Raw genomic sequence first — 12576 nt, 5'->3', positions numbered from 1 at the left:
AGCCAGGATAAATCACACACAAGACTTGGAGACTTTATTGTCTTCATAATTTATTGTTTATTGTCTGTGAAATGAAAGTAAATAAAAGCTTTGTTTCCGCTGAAGGAAATGGTTTCAGCTTACAGAAATAGACAGGCAGTCTGCCTTGCTGCGATGTGTAGTTACATATCTGGGGCGGTGCACGTCAGGCTACGGCATGGGGTAGGGTGTAGGGTATGGCATAGCCTCAGTGTCAATGAAGAGCGTATGCCATAGGTACGGTGTCGATTATAAATCCTGCATTACTCTGCCTCTGATTGGGTTACCCTGACATTCTTACACTAACCAATCTCACTCCTCTTGCCTTAACCTAACCAAGCCAACCAACTAATGCAATAAATACAAGCCAATCAGAGGGAGAGTAGGGCAGGTGTGGCTAGCTAACGTTAGCTGAGATGATAGCGAAGATGGGTTGTGTTAAACTGAAGTCCACGATGGCTAGCTAATGTTCGCTGAGTGTGTTCAAACTGAATCCCACAGTTGTTAGCTAACGTTAGCTTAGCATGTTATACTAAAGTGCTACCATTAGCTTAGATGCCAGCGGAGATAAGTTGGTGGAGGGCCATGAGGAACAGGAGGGCTATAAGGTGTGCTGCCAGATATACTTGCCACCTTTTTGTAAAGTCATGACCTCACCTACGCACCATCATCATCAGGGGGTTACACACCACTGCCAAAAAGTTGATCTTTGGAACGTTTTGAACAAAGCAAAATAAAAAGAAAATAAGGAAATACAGGCAGAGGGCAGAGTCCCTGCAGATAAATACACTACCACACACCTCTCCTGGGTCATAAGTGATGACTGAGAGGGATTACTTTTGTATAAATCCATACATTGTTTTTTAAGGAAAATCCTGGCGAGTGTATCTTTTAGTCTGTAGACTGACTGTCGCTCCCTTGTCCTTCCAGCAGGGGGAGCAGCCCCCTATAGAGAAGATGAAACTCTCCCGCAGCCGCAACCTGGAGGAGGCCCTGTCTGAGACCGACACGCTGGTATGACTCTTATAGTTTGTGTGTGTGTGTGTGTGTAGGAGAGAGAATAAATGATGTGTCTTTGTTAATATCACTCCGAGGGGGGATTCGCTGCCATCTGTGCAGTAAGTGAGACAGATTGAGAGAGACGGAGAGAACAGAAGAAAGGGTGAAACAAAAAAGTGATGAAGCGTCAGAGAAGATGGCTTTAGGATTGCCAGTATCTCGTTTCACTGACACTGACAGTCTGTCATTGTGTGTGTGTGTGTGTGTGTGTGTGTGTGTAGGAGCTAACAGATCAGGAGCTGTTTGCTGAGGTGGGCCCCTGCATCATGGTGTCGGTGGCAGAGAAACCCCGTACGCCTCTGAAGAGCAGCAAAAGTGAAACCCAGGCAATGCCATCGCCAAGGTAACAAATCCACCCCTTATTTTTTATTGTTGTAACCCCCACACCTTATTTTCTCTGAGATTTTTAAGTGTGACTTTGTATCTTGTGTGTTGTGTCACCCTGGTTCCCTCGACAAAATTCAACGGGATTTTGGATGATTGTTTAAAGTGTGGCAAACAAAAGTTTATTTTACACATTTTGTTCAGCAAGATAATCTTCACAAACGGACACCACTGAAGATTTTTGAAGCATAAATGCAATCGCCAGAAGGAACAAACTACACCACAGTCACGTCTTCAGCATTGCCACCACAACAAGGCTGTAGCCTCACTTAGTGGCTTGTTAGGGAGTGTTCATTATTTATGAGGGGGGAGAGGGTGGTGCAAAAAGGGGGAGGCATGTCAAAAAAAAAAATGTAAGCCCCAGGGAGGGACTTGAGTTTTTTATTTTGGCTTAGGGGATGGCTGTATTTTGTGTTTAGTTTACCGTCAATTTTTAAAGAAAACATGTCCTCCAAACCTGCCAAAATTACACCATTTATCAAGACCAGAAACTGTAAAAACAGAAATTATCCTTGGATTTCCAAATTTCTGATGGTCCTTGGCCACATCATATGCGAAGAATGCTTCTGTCAGAAAAAAAAGTAACTAAATCTGAGCTTTAAATACTTATATGTCATCAAAATTGCTTTATTTTACATGTCTCACTTGAAATTGGCCAAAAATAAATGGTTTGCACCAACTTTTTTTAACTCAGGGATTTCGTCTTCAAATTTTAACTTGAAACTTTCAAACATCAGAGGGTACGTTTTTTAAAATTTGATTACCTAATTCATGGTGGAGGAAGGGTCATGCATTTTCCCCCGGTCCCTCAGGGAGACTCAAGTAAAAATATTTGCAGTTTCGGAGGAGCAAAATACAAAAAAAAATAAAAAATAAAGTCACATCCTAGCCGCGCCCCTTCTCTGATAAATAAAGAACAGTCCTTTAGTCTTTTTTAAGAAATGTAAAAGCTTCAAAATTCACAAGTGGGGTGTTTACAGACATGTTTTATGTTGTAAAACAAAACGTGAAAATCAGGCATCTAACCAAACAACCCATTAACTTCAAGACGAGGGCTTTGGTTGTGCAAAAATGCCAACTTGTGTCTGTGTTTCAGGATTCCAGCAGCACTCAGAGGATAAAATACTGTTTAGCCTCTTCCTTGTATTTAAATGTGAATGTTTCAGATACATGATGTCATTTGTTTTTCAACCGTGCCATCCCCCGTTTTTCCCCCCAGGTTGGACGGCGGCCACACGCCCAGACAGAAGCGCATCAGCACTCCCATGAAGGAGCGACAGCTGTCCAAACCTCTGAGTGAACGGACCAACAGCTCTGACTCAGAGAGATCCCCGGAGCTGGGACACAGCACGCCAGTGAGTTAGCATCCTTCCCGAAGCTTCATTTTAACCTTGCACGCAGACAAAAATCTTTATGTTGCAGTGTTCTAACACAGAGATTTACACTTTGTTCTTAGTCTCCTCTACTCCTCTGCTAAAGAACACAAATGTGCCCTGATAATCTATGGCTCGCCGGGAGCTCAGATATGAATTATGTATGTGCTGATGAGTCATCTGAAGAGTAAATGTGGCGCTGTAGGGGGGTTTATGTACTCAGCATGTGTGTATGTGTGTGTGTAGCTCCTGAGGAAGGCAGTGTACGACCAACTGAACCAGATTTTGTTGTCGGACTCGGCGCTCCCAGAGAGTCTAATCTTGGTCAATGGCACTGACTGGCAGGGGCAGGTAAGTCTGTGTGTGTGTGTAAAGCCAGCAACATTTGTATGGTGTTTTTCATCATGCATCTCACCCTTGTTTGTGTGTGTGTGTGTGTGTGTGTGTGTGTGTGTGTGTGTGTGTGTTGCAGTATGTTGCAGAGCAGCTCCAGGTACAAAGACACCCGGTGGTCTGCACGTGTTCGTCGGCTGAAATCCAGGCGGTGCTGTCTGCTGTGCTCACTCGCATCCAGAAATTGTGAGTGCTTTTGTGACAAGCCAACATTCACACACACACACACACACACACACACACGGAGAGAAATGCACATTATCTGAGTTATAGCGTGCCTTAGTTTGCAGGATGACTCATCCTCTTAGTCTTTTTCCCGCTCTGAGCCTTATTTTTCTGTTTCCTGTCCTCTTTTTGACCCCTTTCTCTTCTTCTCCTCCATCCTCCACATTTCACCCTCCTCCTCCTCGGCTTCGCCTTCACGACTCCACATCTAGAACTTTACTTCTCTTTATGCCCAAACAATGTTTTATATATCCCTCCCTTTTCTTCTCCTCAACCTGTTTTTTCTTGCTCCATCCCTTCACCCTCTCTTTCTCTCTTCTCAGACAATATTCAGTTTGAGTTTACTTCACTGCACTTTGCTAAGGCATATAAAGGGGGATAAAGATCAGGATCATAAAACCTTGAACTCTGATAATATTTTTTTCTAATAATTAATTTCCATGTATTAATAAAGGATTTTTAACTACAGCCAGATGCGTTGTTGGTGTGCCTGTACCATTTTCTTAATGTGACTGTTTGCCCCATTCTTGAAGAGGACCTGATTTTTTTTTTTTTTACAGCTAACTACATAGTGCCTTAACCCAGTGTAGCACTCCCTATTTTTCCACATTAATGTCCATGTGTTTTATTTTTATACAGAAAAGTTTTTCGGTCAGGGTCATAAAACCTGGAACTCTGGTTATATTTATCTCTAATTTACTGGTTAAACACACACTCTGAAAATAGATTAGGTGACTGACAGAAACGTCAGCACCAAAAGTTTTATAATCCATTACTTTATCGGAATAAATGCCAAAAATGTGAATTTTTTAAATCTTATTTATTGTAATGATTTGCTCATTTCCACTGTTTTATGACTTTGAATGGAATATCTTTGGGTTTTGGGCAATTGGTAAGACAAACAAAAAAATAAAAATAAAATAATAATAAGAATTTAGAGACGCTCAATTTGGTTTTGGGAAATTGGGATGTTACATGTTTTCTGATTTTTTTTAAATTTTTTTATTTTTTTTTAAGATGAAATGAGTAAGGAAATGTTCGTCTGTTTTGATGTCTAGGTGTGATTGATTCAGTTTCATTCCCCTGGTGGGTTTATGATGATTCCATGAAAAGGTTTCAATTTAAAAATTGTGCTGTTTTTCTGAATTCACAAGACAGTATCTCATAAATTCTCTCTCTCTTTTTTTTTTTAAATTAACAGGATTATTACTGCTAAAAATTAAAAATCATGTAAAAATCTGCTATTTTTTCTAATTAACAGAAGTATTATATTAGATTTATGTGGGGAAAAAATTCATGGGAAAAAATCTGTCCTTGTTTTTCTGAATGACAAGATTGTCTCAGAAATCTGAGTAAAGTTTTCTTAGAACAAAAATTCTGCTCTTAATCTTCTGAATTCACAAAATAATCCCATAAAGTCATTTTTTTCTGATTTAACAAAATTGTTGTCTCGGAATTACGAGAAAAGTTTCCATGTAAAAGAAATTCTGCTTCTCTCCTCCTAATAAACGATATAAAAGTCTTGTAAATTCATTTTTTCTGAATTAACAAGATTATTATCTCATTATTAAGAAAAACATGAGCAGATTTCTTCAGTGAATCCATAATGCTTTTGTAATTTCATATATAAGGAAAGATATTTAGTTTTAGATGTCTTACCATTTGAATTTTCTCTGCTGAGGGTTTTGCAGCAGGTCAGTTTGTTGTGTGATTTGTGTTCTTGTCTCCACTGTTTACTGTAATCTGTTTTCCAAAGGCTTTGATGGATGAGACAGTGTGATCAAAGTCCAGCGGATCCACCTCCAGCACCGTGCTGATAACACCCCTCCTCACTGTCTCCCTGTCTGTCCCTGCAGCTGTAACTGCAACTCGTCCATGCCCAGAGCGGTGAAGGTGGCGGCGGTGGGCAGCCAGAGTTACCTGGGAGCCATCCTGCAGTTCTTTGTCACTCAGCTCGCCAACAAGACGTCAGACTGGCTCAACCATATGCGCTTCCTGGTTGTGCCTCTGGGTAAGAGAGTCCGCTCGTGTTTCCATGGTGACAAAGAAACTCTTGCAGAGTCATGCTGCAGCAGGGTTTATTATTTTGGGGGGGAAGCTGTCTGGGGAGTGACAAACCTCTGGTCTTCCTTCACACACAGACACTTGTGTGCACCCGCATTGTATTTTGGGAATACTGTATCTCGCCGCATTGTCTCAAGATCTTAGAAGTTGATTGGCTCAAGTGAAGCACCAAAATTACACCTCTTTATTTTCTGTTTAAGTTCCCTTTTTTTTCTTTTTTTTTAAAATTCTTTTGTTTCTTTTATGCCTCCACGCCAACGATAGTCACTCCTGGAGGCAATATGTTTTTGGGTTGTCCGTCCATCTGTACATCAGTGCGTCCCATTCTCTTGAACATGGTGTCTCAAGAACGTCTTTAGGGTATTTCTTCAAATTTGGCACCAATGTCTACTTGGACTCCACGATTAGCTGATTGGATTTTGGTGGTCAAATGTCAAGGTCACTGTGACCTTGCATCTGTCTCATTCTGATTAACGTGTTACCCCAAAAACACCTTAAGGGAATGTTTTAAAATTTGGCCCAAATGTCCACTTTGACCTTCGACCACCAATCATTTCATCCATGACTTTAGGGTCAAGGGCACTGTGACCTTGCATGTGTCTCATTCTCATCAATGTGTCATCTCAAGAACACTTTGAGGAAACTTTTTAAAATTTGGCCCAAATGTCTTCTTTGTCTTTTGACCACCAAATTCTAATCATTTCATTTATGACTTAAAGGTCAAGGTCACTGTGACCTTGCATCTGCTCTCGTTCTGATTAACGTGTTAACTGAAGAACACCTTAAAACAGTTTCTTTCAGTACGGCCCAAATTTCCACTTTGAGTTACAGATGGACTGATTATAATTTGGTGGTAGAATGTCAAAGGTCAAGGTCACTGTGACCTTGCATCTGTCTCATTCTCATTGATGTGTTAACTCAAGAACACCTTGAGAGAGTTTCTTTCAATTTTGCCCAAATGTCCACTATGAGTTATAGATGGACTGATTAGATTTTGGTGGTTGGAGGTCAAAGGTCAAGGTCACTGTGACCTTGCATCTGTCTCATTCTCATTAACGTGTTATCTCAAGAACACCTGATTTTTTTAGAATTTGGCCCAAATGTCCACTTTGACCTTCGACCACCAAATTCTAATCATTTCATCCATGACTTAAAGGTCACAGTCACTGTGACCTTGCATCTGACTCATTCTGGGTAATGTGTTATCTCACGAACACCTTGAGGGAACTTTTTAAAATTTGTGTAAAGCAGCCATGTTTTCACAGACATGGATGTAAACTGTAAGGGATACTTGAGCAGTTCATAGAGGCAATTGTTTCTTTTTGTTGCCCAGTTTTGCCCACTTTTTCTTTTCCATTCCCTTCACTTTTATTCCATCTTCCTTATCAGGCTCCCACCCGGTTGCCAAGCACCTTGGTGCCCTCGACAACCGCTACAGCTCCTCCTTCCTGGATGGAGCATGGAGAGACGTGTTCAGCCGCTCTGAGCCACCACAGACAGGTACAAACCTGACACACAGATAAACACGACACCCCTGTGGGTGATAATTGCTCAACACAAGCACAAATTTCTCCCTGTCGTCTCCAGATCAGTTGGATGTCGCAGCAAGAATCTCCCAGTACATCAGCGGAGCCACGGTCACGCACCAGCTGCCAATCGCTGAGGCCATGCTCACCTGCAAACACAGGACGTGAGTGAAGACGCCAAACACACACAAACCACAGCATTTAATCTTTATGTTTTCTTTAATATTCTCTGTCCTTTCTCTCTTTTCAGGCGAGATGAAGACTCCTACCAGAAGTTTATTCCTTTCATAGGGGTAAGATTTGCTCCTGTTGCATTAGACTGCCAAAGAAAATCTGAATTGATAGATTATTGCTAAACATTTCGATATTTTGCTGACACTTTACTCTTGTTCTCCAGGTAGTGAAGGTCGGTCTTATCGAGTCTGGTCCTTCTCCAACAGGTGAGTGTTTGGAAACACATGTCACACACTGATTTATCTGCTCATGCCATGATATTCATTTTGTTTTGTGGTTTTCAAGGAGACACAGAAGAGGGTGTGGCGGTGAGCTTGGCCGTCCCCTCCACGTCTCCGCCCTCCCACGGCTCGCCCACAGGGATGATTAAAGAGGCAGCCACGCCTCCCTCCTCCCCCTCCATGGGCAGCGTCCTGACAGTACAAGGGTAATTCTGACGTCCTACTTTCTTTCTCCTTTTCTGTTTTTTTATCCCCATCTGCCTTTCCTCTCTGAATCACCATTTTGTATAAGAGTCCTGTATCCCTCCTAAACATCTCTTGATCTCACATTTGTATTTCTTTTTCTTTCCTGTGTACTGCTTTTCATTTTTCTTTTTTTCTTTTGTTGTTAAACGTAAAAAATGTTCAAAAATAAAAAGTATAAAAAAAGATTAAGAAGTATTATCAGTGTAAAACTGTATAAAAAAGTATGCAATCACAGTTAAACAGTTAGCCTAAATATGTTACTGAAAACGTGAAGTGAAAATTAGGCAACGCAGTAACAGAATCTTGGTTTATATTTGATCAGCACTTCTTAGTTTTATGATTTCATCTCAGTATTTTCAGCCTCAGTTCTTACAATATCGGAAACAGTATGGCACCCACTTTGTGTTCACAAAGTCTCGCACTACAGCCAGTGCACTAAAATATGTTTCTGAAGACATTTTAGTAGATGATACATTAACAGAATCTTGGTTTATTTTTAATCAGCACTGCCTAGTTTTACCGTTTCATCTCAATATTCTCAGCCTCCGTTTTTACAATCAGCAGGATGACACCCACTGTCTGTTCACAAATTCTCGTAATATAGCCAAACATAGCACTAAAATATGATTTTGAAGACTTTTTAGTAGAGATACAGTAACAGAATCTTGGTTAATATTTGATAAGCGCTGCATAGATTTACAGTTTGAGTCTGGTCTGAGTTTGAGAGAGACAGAAAAGGGGGCAGGGCACTCTCTTGATCCGTTTCTATACTCTTTCTCCTAAAACACAGGACGATTTACAATAGAACATTTTCATATAGATAGCATTTGTTTATTGTCTTTTATAAGGACCTTTTCAATGATTAAATAATTGTAATTCTCACCTAAATCTTAATTTTTGGTCTAAAATGTAAGACAAGACAAGATGATAATCCTTTATTCATCCCACAGTTGGGAAATTTGCAACATTACGCAGCAGAGCGATAGTGCATCAGTAGACAAAAAACACAATGCAATATATAAGTACGTAAATATATTCTGACCCAAGGCTGACTGACAACGCCTTAGTCAACAAATCAATCATTCCTACGTTCTATGATATTGAACCAGCGTTTGAGCCTTTCATTAGCTGCAGACCAGATTTCACTGTGTGTTATACCCCAAGGATGTGACGAGATATGATGCCATTACTTCTCCCCTTTTTAACCTCCATGATGAAACTAAGGAAGTACAGTTCAAGCAACAGCCATAGAGCTGGCGAAAAATCCCTCGAATGATGCAAAATTTGAGATTTGAGCAGGGAGATCTGGGCGCTGGTAAGATGGAGGGAAGTACCATGGTTCTTTTATACATACTGCCTGCATTGTTATGATACAGAACTGGTTAAAAATTAGCCATGTATCTTTTTAAATTATCTTAATTGTTCATGTGTAAGCAGGTAGCGCTCAGTGACTGCATCACACAATGTTGGGTACAGTTATTCACAATTTATGCTTCATATTGTAAAAAGGTAGCTGTCAGGTAACAGTGGTACAGTGAGAAGTCGAATATTCCTGTCTAAAATATTGATGTTACTGTCAACACTGAGTTGTAACACAGCTTTTAACACCTTTAAACTATCCATCTATGTTTGTTCTGTAAGCAAGGAGTTGTGTATTTTGCTTCCGGCACCAGTTTTGTCAACCAGTTTAGCTTAACTGGGAACCAGTTTCCAGACAAACGGGACTTCAGTTGTGTTTTCATCTGTTTGATTCAGGTGATTTTTGCTCTGCTTGCTGCTGCAGTCCATCTCTGAGAGCCTGACAGACTGCAGCAGTGTCTAATATAATCTTTCTATTTCACCCTCTACAGAAGACATTTAGTGCAAGCATTCAACTATCACAGTTCATCTTTTTTTTTTAAGCAGTTTTGAATTTAAATGAACTGGGGCAGATCAGGTGCTGCTGAGGTTGCCTGCTCAGCAGAACGTCTTCTAATTTTATATTTCCGTCTTAAAGTTGTTCATTTGGAGCCTAAGACTGAAGTAAACGTCTCTCTAAGTGCTGCTGAAAGTGGGAACTGTGGTTTCAGCAGTTCCAAGTGATCCTCTAGTTTGTTGTTTTAAAATACATTCATAAACATTTTCTGTCCGCAGGAGTCCCAGCATGTCTCACGGTGTGGACGCCATTGGCCTGCAGGTCGACTACTGGCTGGCCTCTCTGGCTGAGAAGCGGCGGGAGGGCGAGCGGCGCGACACAGGTTGCAAAAACACGCTGAAGAGCGCCTTCCGCTCACTGCAGGTCAGCAGGCTACCAGGCGGGGGCAGCAGCGATCCACAGGCACAGGTCAGCACCATGGCCATGACCGTGGTCACCAAGGAGAAGAACAAGAAAGGTTAGTTGAGGAATCAAATGATAGAGGAATTATTCATTTCATGTTCAAGGTCCAAGTATTTCTACAATTTCTCTCTCTACCTCTCTTCAGTTCCAACCATCTTCCTGGGAAAGAAGCCAAAGGAGAAGGATGTAGACTCAAAAAGCCAGGTCATTGAAGGCATCAGCCGACTCATCTGCTCTGCCAAGCAGCAACAGACCATCCTGAAAGGTAATCTGAAAAATTAGGACGGTTCGTTGTCTCTGTTTCCTCAATATGTCTTTGTTAGATTCGTCATCTGTACAAAAATAATGGATGTAGCCACAGTGACATCACCCATTGGTTTGTGGACTCCTGTTTTGAAGCCTCAACTTTAACTTTGTTTTGTCCCTAGAAGGCAATTAGTTGCACAGCAAGTAAAAACATACATAAAAAAGACACGAGGGAACATATAAGAATGTAAGAACTCAACAGTCGGGGGGAGGAGAGGGGAACATAATGTCGGAAAGGATGGCTTTAGCCTTCCGTACTATCTGTTTATGAAACAGGACAGATAGCGTACTCCGCTGAACTTCCAAGATCTTGCTACTTGTGTTCACAGTGCGACTGGTCAAGTCTGGCATTTTTGCCGTTGCCATCTTGGATTTGTGGAACCAGAAGTGACCATATTTGGACAATCGGGTGGAGCTAATGCTAACGCTAGCTGCTAGCTTGGTTAGCACAGTGTGTTACACACAATGCTAACTGTCACTTGTGAGAAACAGTCATAAAACAGTTAAAACAAAACGTACTTTCAAAAAAAACAAACGTTCGTCTTCTAAGAGGGTCAACCTAACCCTGGGCAAGATTTTTTTAGGCGACAACAAAGTTATAGCTAACTTTTATGATCTGAAAACACACTGAAATAGCAGCAACTACAGTATGCCTATGCCTATACTCTGTGAATCTGGGGTTACACCGTGGTTACCTAACCAACATTGTCTCCGCGGTTGCTGTGCCCACCTGTCACTCAAGGTGCCAAGCCCTTAATTATTTGTAAATTTAAGCCTTAATAACATTTAAACAGGTTGGCATGAATGTTGAAATTAGCTGAAGAGACCAAAATCGTTTTTTGCACTTGGCTGTGAACATGTTTATTACACCTGTAAGGTTGGGCATTTTAACATGGGGGTCTATGGGGATTGACTTGCTCTTGGAGTCAGCCCCAAGTGGTCATTAAATGAACTGCAGTTTTTGGCACTTAGGCGTTGGCTTCATTTTTCAGCCCCAGAGGTTGCTTACTTTAGTTTTATTTCATCATTCTGTTATTCAGCTGAGTTTTTAACGTCTTATTTCTGTTTCCTACCAGTGTCCATAGACGGTGTGGAGTGGAACGAGGTTAAGTTCTTCCAGCTGGCCGCCCAGTGGCCCACTCATGTCAAATACCTGCCTGTCGGACTTTTCGGCTACAGCAAGCCCCCCTCCTAGGGGTGAGCACCGGCCAGCTCCTCTGACCCTGACTAAACCTTCAACTCCCCTCGATCCTGAAACACCTTCGTGCAAAGACCCCGCCTCACAGAACCTGCAGATCTGAAAGAAGACGTCGAGTGGCTGGACTATTTTCTTTATGTAGTTTCATTTTGGCTACAGTCGTCTTATTTCTCTTTGGAGAGGAGGAAGAGGAAGAGAGGGAGGAGGGTGTTGTAGGGGTGCAGCGTTGTTACTAGTCACTTTAATGCCCCTTTTTTTGTGTGTGTGGCGAGTGTGCATGCACACGTGAATGTACAGTATGTGTGCGTGTGTGTGTGTGTGTGTGTGTTTACAGGGGGCTTACAGCACAAGTTTATTAGCTAACTGCCATTTACGTTTCCGTTCTATGGAATGCAATAGCATGCAACAGCTCACCGATTTCAAGCCCTTAAAGTCTGACCCTCAACTTTCAATCCCTACAAGGTCCCACTCACCTCACCACCCGATCCACACATGCATGCTCTGAACTAACAGATACACCACTCATGTGCCGGAAAACAGTAACTCAGAATTAAAAACAAAACAAAAAAAAGTACTGTAACAGGGCTTCAGTGTTTGCATGAGCCAGTGAAAACACAAAGAAAAGTCTCCTCTGCTCACAAAATGCAGTCAAATAAAAGGCTTGCATGTGATGAGTTTCTTCAACAGACGCCCGTCAAAACAGGCCCATTATTTATTGATTTTATTTCAAGGGCTTCCATATAATTTAAAATATTTTTTCTGTACCACAATAAGTCATTTGGGTCTCTAATGCCTAATGATTCCTTTCAAAAAACAAAAAAGAATATATATATCTATATATATAAAGGGGAAGCGTCTTTTTTTTTTAAATTGTGCTCTCGTGAAAAATAGTAATACCTTCCCTTTAACGCTGTTTTGTGATGCATAGTGTACGTTTTTGTGAAGAGTTCCAAGATTTCAGGGCAGGGGCTACTGTAACGTGCAGTTTTCTTTATCTCCTTATTTGCTATGC

General features: G+C 41.3%; 1 protein-coding gene across 1 annotated transcript in view; it reads left to right on the top strand.

Annotated features, from left to right (window-relative positions):
• Window positions 1-12143, top strand: part of pacs1b (phosphofurin acidic cluster sorting protein 1b) — a 99432-nt gene extending 87289 nt beyond the window's left edge. Inside the window, exons 11-24 of the mRNA XM_033609765.2 lie at window positions 949-1032; window positions 1299-1420; window positions 2681-2816; window positions 3081-3185; window positions 3307-3413; window positions 5309-5463; window positions 6906-7016; window positions 7104-7206; window positions 7293-7335; window positions 7440-7482; window positions 7562-7703; window positions 9877-10115; window positions 10206-10325; window positions 11443-12143. Coding sequence (XP_033465656.1) covers window positions 949-1032; window positions 1299-1420; window positions 2681-2816; window positions 3081-3185; window positions 3307-3413; window positions 5309-5463; window positions 6906-7016; window positions 7104-7206; window positions 7293-7335; window positions 7440-7482; window positions 7562-7703; window positions 9877-10115; window positions 10206-10325; window positions 11443-11561 — 1629 coding nt within the window. The 3' untranslated portion in view covers window positions 11562-12143. The remainder of the gene's footprint in view (window positions 1-948; window positions 1033-1298; window positions 1421-2680; window positions 2817-3080; window positions 3186-3306; window positions 3414-5308; window positions 5464-6905; window positions 7017-7103; window positions 7207-7292; window positions 7336-7439; window positions 7483-7561; window positions 7704-9876; window positions 10116-10205; window positions 10326-11442) is intronic.
• Window positions 12144-12576: the final 433 nt, after the last annotated feature.

Source organism: Epinephelus lanceolatus, chromosome 22, assembly GCF_041903045.1.
Source record: "Epinephelus lanceolatus isolate andai-2023 chromosome 22, ASM4190304v1, whole genome shotgun sequence".
Taxonomy (NCBI): Eukaryota; Metazoa; Chordata; class Actinopteri; order Perciformes; family Serranidae; genus Epinephelus; species Epinephelus lanceolatus.
The sequence above is the reverse complement of the archived record's forward strand: the minus strand, read 5'-3'. Positions and strand labels throughout refer to the sequence as shown.